Below are 12,184 nucleotides of genomic sequence, written 5' to 3'. Positions count from 1 at the left end.
AACAGATTATAGGATTGTCACTGCCTGGATTGCTCAGAAAGTCATTTGACAAGACAATAAAGGACTGATGGTAGAGTTATTATCCCAGTTCCCACCTTTGAAGCCACTGTATAGATATAGCCTGGAAAATTTCAATATAAATAGTGTTTTAGTCCCTAACATCTTTTGAAAAACTCACTTGAAATTATTATTCCCAAGACAAACCAGGACTCCTCGGTAAACCCAAAAATTCAGTCTATATTCTCTCCTCTAAGCTTAGTTATTTTCTTCAAGGGTGATTTTACTCTTCTCCACTCACTATGTCCTGCAAGTCCTTAGCAAGGTTCTGAGGAAGAATATGAAAGCAAGAAAGTAAAGGAAATCCAGAAGATTTTCTGTACCAGGACAACACACACAACTTTCTCAGATGCATTGCTTATTCATCTCAGGTTGCATGAATGGCTGCAGTGCTGACGCCCTTATTAAACGTTGAACCTCATATGCAAACTTTGGAATTGGTTAAATGCATTGAAGTAAGAATTATAGAATCATAGAATATCTCAAGTTGGAAGGGACCCATAAGGATCTTCAAGTCCAACTCCCTGCTCCTCACAGGACTACCTAAAACTAAACCAGATGACTAAGAGTGTCCTCCAGTCACTTCACGGTCCAGTGTTTCTGGAGAGGGCTCCACACACCAAATATAGGTGTATCTGCCACCCAGAGCCCACATTAGAATCTCTGTCAAAAGGCAATGCAGATACACTCAACAGTATGGATGGAGGACATCAACTGAAGTTGAAATCAGCAATAAAAAGTTACATTGACAGCAATAGAGAAGAATCAGACTTACCCAAGTCACCGAGAAGTCAAAGGAAGTGTTTGGAAGAGCTATGAGAGAGAAGAGCTTTTATATCGGAGCAGCCGGACGTACAAGATCAACATTGGTTGCCCGCCCCAATTTCAAACACGTGCAACCCATCGAGATGATGAAATTGCGGTGTTCGTTATTGAGTCCTTTCAAATTTCTTTGTAATAAGGACCTAAACATTACTTTAGACTGTAGAGAATTCTTTCATCATGTGACGACTTGGGGAAAATTAATACCTGGCATTATTCCAGTCACTTCCTTGAAATTACAACAGAAATTATTAAGCCAGCTCCTCTTATATTAACACCTGGAGAGTGTCTCATGGGTTTATCAGAATTACAAACTGCTGTCATGGACAAGATTTTTGTTTAAGTACATATAATTCACGTTACAACCTGCCAGGACAAAAGTTAAAGACTCTTAATGTGATATGCAGGAAGCTTGGGGGTGGTTTCTGCATGTTTGACTTCCCCACCTACGGTTGAGGGACACAGCACCCTTTGGAGTCAATGATGTTTTCCAGTGGTATTTGACACTGGCTGTAATGGAGACAACGCAACTCAGAAGCAGCAGCAACTCCAGAAACCTGCAACATGTGATTCAGTCTCTAAATAAGGCTTATGTGGAAATCGAAATTTGACCTTGAGCAGAAAAATGGTGAAATCCTTCATTTTGGAGTAATATAAACTCTTTTCATGCAGATATGAGCTGAATCAGTTTTCCATCTATCTGTCACTCAAACAGCTCTATTCTCTTACAAAAATGCGCAGGGCTAAGTCTGCAGAATTTCACATAAGAGACAAAGAGAAAGTCTTTAACTTCCTGGGGCTTACTTTTGTGTTTTAGGAGATAAACAAGGAAAGAGTTTCTGAAGTTAATTAATGCTACAAAGGGATTGGACATCCCAAAGAGACATTTTCCAGGTATTGCTGGTTCAATGTTGTCAGTACAAAGATGGTACTTGAGAATATTTAATTAGCCTGAGGAAACCTAAGCTTTTTCAGTAGAAGTGGATCCTCTGGAGCAAAAAATGGAAATGTGACAGAAGTGCTTTGAATTATTGACTCTGATTCCCAGGAATCCATGACCTCCTGTAGTACGCTATTGTTGCTGCAAGCCATAAGTCCAGAACAGGGCTGAGCCGGCATTTTCTGGGAACAGGGAACAATTATGAACCTGGAATGCACCACATAAAACAAAGGCTGGTTCTTCCCTTGTTTACAGATGTGTTATTTTCATATTGCAGACTCTATGCCATAGATTACCTCTAAATTATGAGGTGGGTTTCTCAGCCTTTGAGGTGGTTAGAAGTTTTTTTGGACAATAATATTTTCAAGCTTCCAGGGATCTGGTCTTTTCAAATGCCGCAAACTATCCACTAATGGTTTGAGAATGCATTCTTACAATTAGATTAAAGGCATGTACCTGGATTTAGGTGCCTAGCAATTATGGAATGACATCGCATTAAAATATGTAAGTCAAGGTATTTGTGTCCTTGGTATAATCAGTTCATGGTTGAATACTGTGGATTTTTCGATGCAGAAGCATAGAATGAAATATAAAATTTTAAATAAAATACAGCATTTCATAAGCTGATTAATCAGTGTAGCTTTACCATTTTCAGTTGCACATCAGACCACAGAAACAGAGAATTTGCTTATTTTCTCCAGATGTTACAATTCTATCAACGATCAGCTTTTATCCATGTAAATGATTTCTCTGTCTCTATCATGGTGTATCTCCAGATAGCTTCAGCAAGTTGCCACCAGTCACATTTCATTTAATCTCCTTTCTCAGTAGTCTTCAATATTGCCTGATCTGAAGATGGAACTAAAGATGGATCCCTGAAGGTTTTGTATCAGGAGACAGAAGATGGGAAAATGTGGGTGACAAATGCCTCACAAAGAAAGCACTTTGCAATCTTGAGAACAGAAAGGGTCTGCCTCTAGACTCCAACCTGGGTTGAAATAGAGTGAGAGAGACCTGTTAGAAAAATCTGAGTAATTTAAAAGGGTCTTCTGTCTCTGCCTTCTGCTTTTAAATGGTCCAAAGGACTTGCCAGTGTTCAAGAAAAGGACAGGAAGAATAATCCACGGCTGAATGCACAACAAAGCAAGCAAGACTTATTTCCCCAAGTCCCTTGTTCATTAGATGAACATGTTCAGGAGCAAAAGCCAAACAATAGAAAACCGTGTAAGGACCACAGGATGTTTTCTATGGCTTTCTTTGGGTGCAATATTGGTCTCACATTAAGTAGCTGACAGTGCAAATGATAAAGATAAAAATGACGACCCCAAAGTTGCTCTAATGAACTCCATTTTATCTCCAAGCGTCTTACAGTCTGGATTTAATGGAAAGATCTGTGCACATCAGGTGACCACAACCACGCAGTCAGCAGTTGGGTTTTGCCATTAATAATGGAGAAGCTAAGGAAGAGCGTTAGTATAATTCTTGTTGTAACGCCAAGGACGTGAATGGAATGATAACAGGAATGAATAAGACATGTAACCATTTGAGATGAAAGATGCTTCTTTCACGAGAGTCTCTTTCATGAGACTTCGAACCAACAAATAAACAAATAGTCAGCAAAACTTTGAGGACCTACGTGTCATATTACTTTTGGGTTTGCCCCAATTATGCACACGCACAAATTGCACCTTAGGTGATCCCCATGATCTAGGGAACTGTATAAAAGCTCTCCCAACTCAAGGCTCTTCATTCCACTTTGCTTGCTTTATTCACCTCTGTGAAAAGGGTAAGTATCATTCTATGTGATCTCTTTCCTAAACCTGAAGTATCTCTTTTCTACTGGTTTTGATTAACGTCAGAATCATCCATGAGTATTATAAGATTCTTAATAATGTTGTATTATTTCACCATGAATTTATTTTTCTTATTTGGTGTTGGACATCCATGTATTAAAATGGTAAAACTAGGTTTTCCAAAAATTATTTTTTCCTAAAATTTGAGCTATCAAAGCAGCTTCCAACACATCAGCAGAAGGCTTGCTCAATCACTTGGATTTTTTTAAGGATTTTGCATGTAACTTTTTGATATGTGTCTGTGTATATGTATGTATTTGTTGAAGGGACAGGCTTAACCAGAAAGAATATAGAAGTATTGTATAAAGAAGTATTGGAAATCAGAGTTGAAAATACAAAATCCTAACCTACTCTTTAAATTGTCCTTGCTTTGAGCAGGGAGTTGGACTAGATGACCTCCGGAAGTCTCTTTTAATCTAATATTTTATTGGTTCTAGTGGGGAAAAAAATTGTGCACAGGCGATACTGATTCCTAGTCCTTCCATGAGTTTTCTTTTAGATTGGATCAGATCTTATGGTGATAATCTTTCTGAAGAGCTCAGATCCCAGCGTACCTATCTGCAGTAGAAACCTAGCCCTAGTTATCCGAGTGTACCAGTTTCCCATATGGGAAATCAGACAAATAATCTTTTCACCCACCCTGTGACTGTCAGGCTACTTTGCAAGCACTTCAGTGCAGGGAATGCCTGATTTAATCCACGTGCATAGCAGGTTCAGGATACCAGCAGCATTATTTTAGCTGTTGCTGCTGGAAGCATGTTACAAGTCAATATGCCAGAGTTGTTCTTCCAGCTACCCATTAATTTACCGCATGAGCTTTGCTGGTTGTCAGGTTACACTGCTTTGGTTTTGCTAGTATAAAACAAACATAAAATGACCTTTAAGACACAGGTATTGTAAGGGTTGCTGCAAAGTATAGTGGAAGTAATTTGCAAAGTAAAGTGCTGGATAATATTTTTGCAGTGTTTGGCAGTGGGGTAGAACAAAGAACTACTTCTTAAAGGGAACCAAGTACAAGAAGTTAGGGATGAGACCATAGAAGAGATGACTGCTCAGTGTGCAATTTGGGCAATGCTGATTTACAAGACGGAGAGATGTCTCGTGAAAAATATTGAAGGGAGGGAAGGACAATCAAGACCTGAAAGATAAAGCCATTATTCTAGTCCACGTGTCCAACTTTCAAACTCTTATTCCCGTTGAATTTGTGTCTCTCTTTTACCCATCAGTGTGCATTGCAGCTTACCTCCATCCCTGCGAGATGTCTTGCTATGACCTGTGCTCCACCTCTGCCTGCGGCGTCTACCGCCCCCAGCCCCTCGCTGACAGCTGCAACGAGCCGTGTGTCCGTCAGTGCCCTGACTCCACGACTGTGATCCAGCCGCCTCCAGTCGTCGTCACCTTCCCCGGACCCATCCTCAGCTCCTTCCCCCAGGATTCGGTTGTGGGATCCTCCGGAGCACCCGTCCTTGGGGGCTATGGGGGCTATGGCTCCCTGGGCTACGGGGGTCTGTACGGCTACGGAGGCTATGGCTCCCTGGGCTACGGGGGTCTGTATGGCTATGGAGGTTATGGCTCCCTGGGCTACGGGGGTCTGTGCGGCTATGGGGGCTCTCTGGGTTACGGGGGTCTGTATGGCTATGGTAGATCCTATGGTTCTAGCTATTGCAGCCCTTACTCCTACTGGAACAACAGGTACGGTCGTGGCAGCTGCGGACCCTGCTAAACACAGCAGGAAAATCCACTGAATAATGTACAAGTGAAAAACAAAATGCAGATTCACCAGTGAGAAGATGAGTGACGGCTCTGTGAATGCACTCACAAATCCTGCTCAGTGCAGTGCCTCCTGCATGCTCCGCACCTCTCCTTTTTTTCCTTTGAATTTTTTCCTGATACCTTCATGGGTTCAATTCCTTGTTATCTTCTTCTTTATCATACTTGTGACTGAATGCAGTGAGACATTAACAGCGTCTTTCAAAATGCATTTGACTCTGACATCTTGGATATACATTCTTGATATCGCAATATATTTTTGCTCTTTTCACTCTCATTAAAATTCTGTTGCATCATTGAAAATAAGTGTTTTGTGGTTTTGTGTTCTCATCCATTCTGAACTTGCCAACTTTTCTGGATAAAGCTGCCTGTTGAACAAACGGCTGCAATAATATTGCGCAAACCCTGCCCACACAGTGAAAGTTTCCATGAGGAGCCCTTGCCAGGCTTGTTTCACCACGGAATTGCAACAACGTGGTCACAATGTGCTGGCCATAGATGAACAGCAGCCTTCTCTACACATTACTTTATTAGACTCCCTGCTCATGAGTTTGTGTGATAATTCTTTGAAATAAAAGTGACAGTTCACACTCTGTAAGTTAAGCTCTTGCTTATTCCACTGCAGGCTTCCAATGTTGTACAAATACTTTCACCACCACGGCTCTTAACGGAAGATTTGTCATTCATGTTAAATGAATTCTAGATTCAGTGTTTCTCTTGCACAGACTGGCCTAGATCTATGCTATTAAATGATCTCACTCTTCAAAATTCTGGCTGTGAGCAGATGTCACTTCTTCAAAACCCCAGTAAGGACCATGTACATAATTTCACAGTATATCTGATTGAGTTCCTGGATTTGAGACTGCTTTGATTCTAAGTTATGTGTATATTAAATATAAATAGAATTTGTGTAAATATTATATAGGTAGCCTAAAACCGAACAAAACCACTGCACCATATATGACATATCTTTTTAGCTTATCAGTAAAGCGTGTAACCATCTCCTGATTCAAGCAGATGCTTATCTTGCAGGATAGTTTTCTTTATATGATTCAGCTGCCAAAAGATCTTAGGCTACGTATTTTACTACAACAAGAAGTATGGCTAAGCATAATGTAAACAGTGTTCAGAGAACATCCGACCAGAAGCTGAAAGCAGAATACGAAGAAAGAAAGGCAAGAGTTGCTGCACCTGCCCAGCTCCACTCTCTGTCACTGGACAGTGCGTACAGCACCCTTCTCAGCACCCGTCACCTAAAATGTCAGCTATAAATCTGCCCTTTATTTGTTTTCATTTAGTTATCTCTGGTAAATTGAATAGCTCTTCCAGCAAGACCCACAGCTTCCACAGTGGTATCCAGTATCAAAACAACAGCCAGAAGGGATGTTCTACTTGCCGCCAGGACCTGAAAAATCTGTAAGAAAATCTGTTGTGGTAAAGACTACCATAACAAAAGCTCCTGTAACAAAGGGAGTACCTTAAGTACAGGTGCTAACAGAGATCCCGCTATGTTGTCCTGAAGGAAGGAACTAAGCACCTGGGCTAGCAAGGTGATGACGATGATGGTGCCTGAGCCACTGCCCTCAGGTCAGGGCAGTCAGCTCCTTGCAGCTATAGCTGCTGGTGATGGACATGAATTGGCCAGCTGGAAACATGACTAAGTGTAAGTGTAACACAGCACGAATTCCCCTGGAACAGGAAGAAAAGCTTGGATCTTGTGGAAATGGGAAAGGCACAGCAGTCTGGATCATCCGCCACACTAATTTAGTTTCAGATCCATGCCACCTAGTTGTAGCTACTCCACCAAGATCTACTTGCTGGTTTGGATGTAATTCCTCAAATTTGTATAAGACCTGTGGAAAAAAAAAAAAAAAAGCTTTTTAAGTGATAGTTAATCATTGCTTAGTGGAAACACAGGAATACAGGTGGTCACATGCGTGCTCAGACAAATGGTTGCTTTTACCCTATACCTTGCTCTGATAAAAATCAGTTCCACGTCATCTAAAGTTTAGTGTAAAAATCCTGATGCATTATTGAATGAACTGTCCAAAGGCTCACCTGATTCCTAACACCCTGGAGGCTCTTTTTGCTGTGAGTGAGAAAACTTTGCTTACATCCCTTTCAAGCGTTGGCTTCCTTCCATACAAACTAATTCGAAACAGCATCTGGAAGACCAAGTAATTAACTATGAAGAGGACATATCCTCAGTTAAACTTGTCTGCGTCTGAGGCCTTTGTGTTGCAGGAGCACACAGCAGTTTGTAGGACCACAGTCTGGGGTTTCGGTATCTGTTTAGTAGATTACAACCCTGCGATTTGAACTAGTGGAGAGCTGACAGATCCTACACAATCTGTTGTGGAAAATACCATTTAGCCCTTAAAACCTGCATGTAATGTTGCCTCCTCATAAATGACAAAAGAGGACTAATTTAAATTTACATTTTGATATCTAGAAAATAGCTGACTCTGGAAAGAAGGTGGCAAGAGAAGTAAACACAAGGTAGTTTTCAGGAGGAACTTTTTATATATTTCCTCAAACTGCCTGAAGAACCTGAGACTCCCATTAACACCAGCCCACATTTATCACACATGGTTCACCTCAAAATGATGAAACACTTTTGCTCAATATTTATGTTTATTAGTTGATTCAAATTCTCACGCTGCATGAAATGCAAATTACAAAAGAAATATTTCTTTCATCTTAGCACTTAATTGGCGAGATTAATTCCTGGTAACATTCCATTAAATACATTAGAATGAGAGGAGGAATTATGCTGGCTTCATTTATTTACCTCTTCTTTTATTGGCTGACATAATGATGGTGGCTCAAATGCTAATCATAATTGCCATCTGCTTTCATATGCAGGTTTTCTTTCCATCCTTCCTTATCCATGCCAGATAAAGTATAATTGATACAAAACACAATGTCTTTCTTGTGAAATCAGCAACACTCATATGAAGTTGGAATTAAGATTTGGACATGACCATCCTGCACGTTTCAGGGGAAAAATATCAAAAGATACATTGCAAAGTACTTTTTAAAATCATCCCGTGCCTTGTCTCACAGACTACCCAGTTGTACGGTTTCTTCTCCTTTTAAAGGTAAATTCGTTAGTCAAAGGTGAACAATTTCTTAGCTAGATTACAGGCAACTTGTTAAATAAATATTTTTAGGAAGATTGGCATGTGTTTAAAACATACAAGAAAGGTAGACCGCTCATGGTTAGACTAGGAAAGTCCTAGGAAAAGCTTTAGAAACATGAGGACAGAGGCAGATGTTGCAGATCTCTGCGCCACAGACGCTGAAGGGAATGTGAATTAACACAACATCAGCACTGGAGGAGCTGATTCGCAAACTTAAACAAATAAATGAAAACCAAAATTCTAAAAGAAAAATCAACTGAAATCCTACGGTTAGAAATCATGAGCTGGTAAAGGGAACAGGAAGAGTGCTCTTGACCAGTACAATTTAATAAATATATTTCAAAATGCTGGGCAGCTTGAATCCAACCGCATACTTATATTACAATAATGATGCATGCGTAAACTACTAAGGAGGGTTTGGGCAGTGCTTAAAAAAACACACAAAAGAGATTTAAACAACCTGCATGAGTATTATTGCTCTTTGATCCCCTAGGGCCATCTCAAACTCTGGCAAAAAACCCCTCATAATTTAAGTATAACTTCTGGTAGAAACGTTGCAGTGGTTATTATCTGACAAACAACTGATCCATAGGCAAATAAGGATTTCTGAGGCCAGACCAGAAGCTGTTTATTACATAGAATTTCAGAATATGGGAATATGGGTGGGACACATCTCATCAAACCTTCCCTCTTAAAAGCTGGGTGTTTCAGTTGAGTTTGTTGTCTGTCTCCATAGTCAATGAAAGCAAAATTGTTATGCTTTGAGGGCGATACCAATTCTGGTAAGGTAAGCATCTAAGACCGGACGAACTGTCTTGCTGAAATTCTTGTCCCTCCCCACTAAGTATTGGGGAAGCCTGAGTAATTTCAAGTGACAAGTCACTTAAAATCTTGGCAGTCAAAACTGGGCTCTGCAATAATATGCGCTCTGCGGGTGATGTCCTGCTGGTCAGGAAAGAAAGAAGAGAAAAAAACCCCCAACCCATTCTTGCAATAACTATTCCTTTGAAAATTCCGTTGCTTTTCCTGCCACTTACCCGGTAAGTCTGGGAAGGAAACGCTCAAAATTGTTTCTGTGACATCCTCCAGTGAATCTTTGGTTCAATTCCTTTGTAAGGTAAAGGAGTAGTTCTAAGGACAAAATACACTCCATCATATGAACAAAAAGAAAGAGAAGTTATAGACTGAATGAATGCAGTGGTGGACAGAAACATATAATTTCACAAAGAAACTGAGAAATTTGCACCTGCTTCACCACTGTCTTGTGTTCTGTCTTATTTTGGAGCTGTGCAATGCCAACACAGAGTAGCTAGTAATTATTACCCTGTTGCAGCCATTCTACATTGCTGAACTTGCGAGATAATCTCTGTGTGCCTTTGCAGATTCCAGGTGCAAAATGAGAGAAAAAATACTGATATGCCTTCAGAGAGAACTTTAGCCTTTTGTTTAAACACTGTTTCAGGTACTAAAATAGTACATTTTCTGCTGGTTTTGCCAAGCAGCAAGGAAAATTCAGAATTTCTAAATCAAAGACCATTAGACAATGTTCATGATTACTTTAGGTCCAGGACCTCTCTAATGTTTTGTGGCTGTAGGTGGGAAAAGGATCAGAAGGTGTCTTCCACCTCACTGAACATTTAATTGCAAAATGTGTGAGTCGATTAGATTACAGCCTAGATTTAAAGCACTTAAATACAAGCATGTATATGACAGCAGGTTATAGCTCTGATTAAAATCATTACGGGAAGTTAATGAAGGAAGAGCTAAATAAATAGAACCAGTTTAATTCCTCCTGCAATGCCAGTGAGCAGGGTGGAATGATACCAGCAACGAAGCTGGTCAATTAGGTTTCAAGATGAAAGAGAACTGTGAGCTGGAATGTGCATATCATGCTATTCAGAGATTTAGGGTGATTTTGCAAACAGCAAGCGAAAACAGTTTCATCACTTTGGGAAGTTATATGTGCTTCAAATTTGGGCTGGTTGGTGATTATGACTTCATGTGTACAGTGTGTCTCAAAGCCCCCAGGCAATCTGAAGCACTATAAAAGGAGCAGGTACACAGACCTATTCCATCTCCCTCTCTTCTGTACTCTACATCAGGTAAGTCTGATGCCATTTCATTTCTTTCTAAATGCCACAATGCCTTTGCGCTGGAGCTTAGAATGCTGCTCACTACTATTACATTAGAGGTTTTAGGACTATTTTTTAATTTTTTTTATTTTTCTCTCCTTGTTTTCCTTTTTTTTTTTTTTCTTACTTTCTTTTAGTGTGTTGGAAGGTTGTCTAAGCTTTAGGAGCCAAGACCAGGGTTTGAGGCATTTATTTCACTGTAATTCATATTTGGGCATTCTTGTATTGTTAGCAGATTGAAAATGTAGGATGGCATAAGCTTTGAAATGCAGGATTCTCCTGCACCATTTCAGTTAATGACTGAATCAGAGAGATGTGGCCATATCCTAAGCTGTTTAACAACCCAGCTAAAGAAAGAGGGTTATCTACATGGGAATTTTATTGCAGAATAATCCTAGCTTGTATTTAGGTTTTATGGACAGGTAAAAACTAAATCCTGCTTATTTTAAACCCTAGTTATTTTCACCAGAGACAATAATAAGGGAAGTAGACTGGTGGTCTGATCCAGCATGTTTGTCATATATCTGTTTGTAAATCCAGATCCAGATTAGCTGTTCAGATACACTGAGTTCAGCGATTTGATTCTCTGCATTTCAGGGCTACTTTATGAACAAAATAGTCTTTCCTCTTTTTTACTGGAAAAAGTGCTAAGCTAGAAGCTTTTGTGACCAGACATTTAGCCAAAATGATCGTTTGCAAACTGTATTTTTATCTGATAAAGGACATTGGCTCCTTACACTTTACCAACCTGCTTCACACTCCAGATGAAATTACACTGCTATGCCAAGGAATATTTGGATATAAATATTTTATGGGGCATATTTACTTATTACATCAAGTATATGAATCTGTCCTCAGACTCGAATGCTTTGGGTGTTTTACCAGAGGGATTACAGAGATTGAGAGAACATAGAACTACAAGGGAAGAATTGAAAGATTTGAAAGAGCTTGAAAAGAAACAGGGACCAGGAAAGGAGGAGGAAATGTGTGGTTAAAGCAGTGCCGGCTTCTTGACTCCATCCCATCTCTCCCAAGAAAAAAATTGCTTCTGTCCCATTTGGTGTAACGAGGAGGTCAGCTCTGGTCTAGCTCCTGCAGCTCCTGGCTTTCAACCCACATTCACGTGGGAGGAGCACTGGTGTTTTAGTAAAAAATGTGCCACCAACACTCTGTTCCTCTGGGAGGGAACACGAATTAAAAAAAAAAAAAAAAAAAAGCAGCAGCAATTTCAGAAGGTTTGGTGGATATGACAATGAGGGGTTACTGGATGGGGAATATCAGAGCAACGGTGGTTGACAGGAAAGTTTGTGAACAGCATCATCAATTTTGCTTATGCATCTGGTGATCATTTTGCCTGTTCCCCAACAACCCAGCACCAAACCTTGACCTGTTGTTCCAGCAGATCTTGTGCTTTGTCTTTACACAGTTCTGTGCTCTGTGTTTCAGGATCGCCTTCACCCCTGCAAA

At 40.2% G+C, this 12,184-nt stretch overlaps 1 protein-coding gene across 1 annotated transcript; it reads left to right on the top strand.

Annotated features, from left to right (window-relative positions):
* The first annotated feature begins 4,930 nt into the window (after positions 1-4,930).
* On the top strand, positions 4,931-5,395 carry LOC129197627 (scale keratin-like). The gene has a single exon (XM_054806256.1). It carries the CDS (start codon positions 4,931-4,933, stop codon positions 5,393-5,395), a length of 465 nt encoding a protein of 154 aa, XP_054662231.1.
* The last annotated feature ends 6,789 nt before the right edge of the window (positions 5,396-12,184 follow it).

Source organism: Grus americana, chromosome 29 (assembly GCF_028858705.1).
Source record: "Grus americana isolate bGruAme1 chromosome 29, bGruAme1.mat, whole genome shotgun sequence".
Lineage (NCBI taxonomy): Eukaryota > Metazoa > Chordata > Aves > Gruiformes > Gruidae > Grus > Grus americana.
This window is presented reverse-complemented; position numbering and strand designations above follow the sequence as displayed.

Excerpts from the sequence above, each read along its gene's own strand:
- LOC129197627 (XM_054806256.1), top strand. The coding sequence starts at position 4,931 with ATGTCTTGCTATGACCTGTGCTCCACCTCTGCCTGCGGCGTCTACCGC.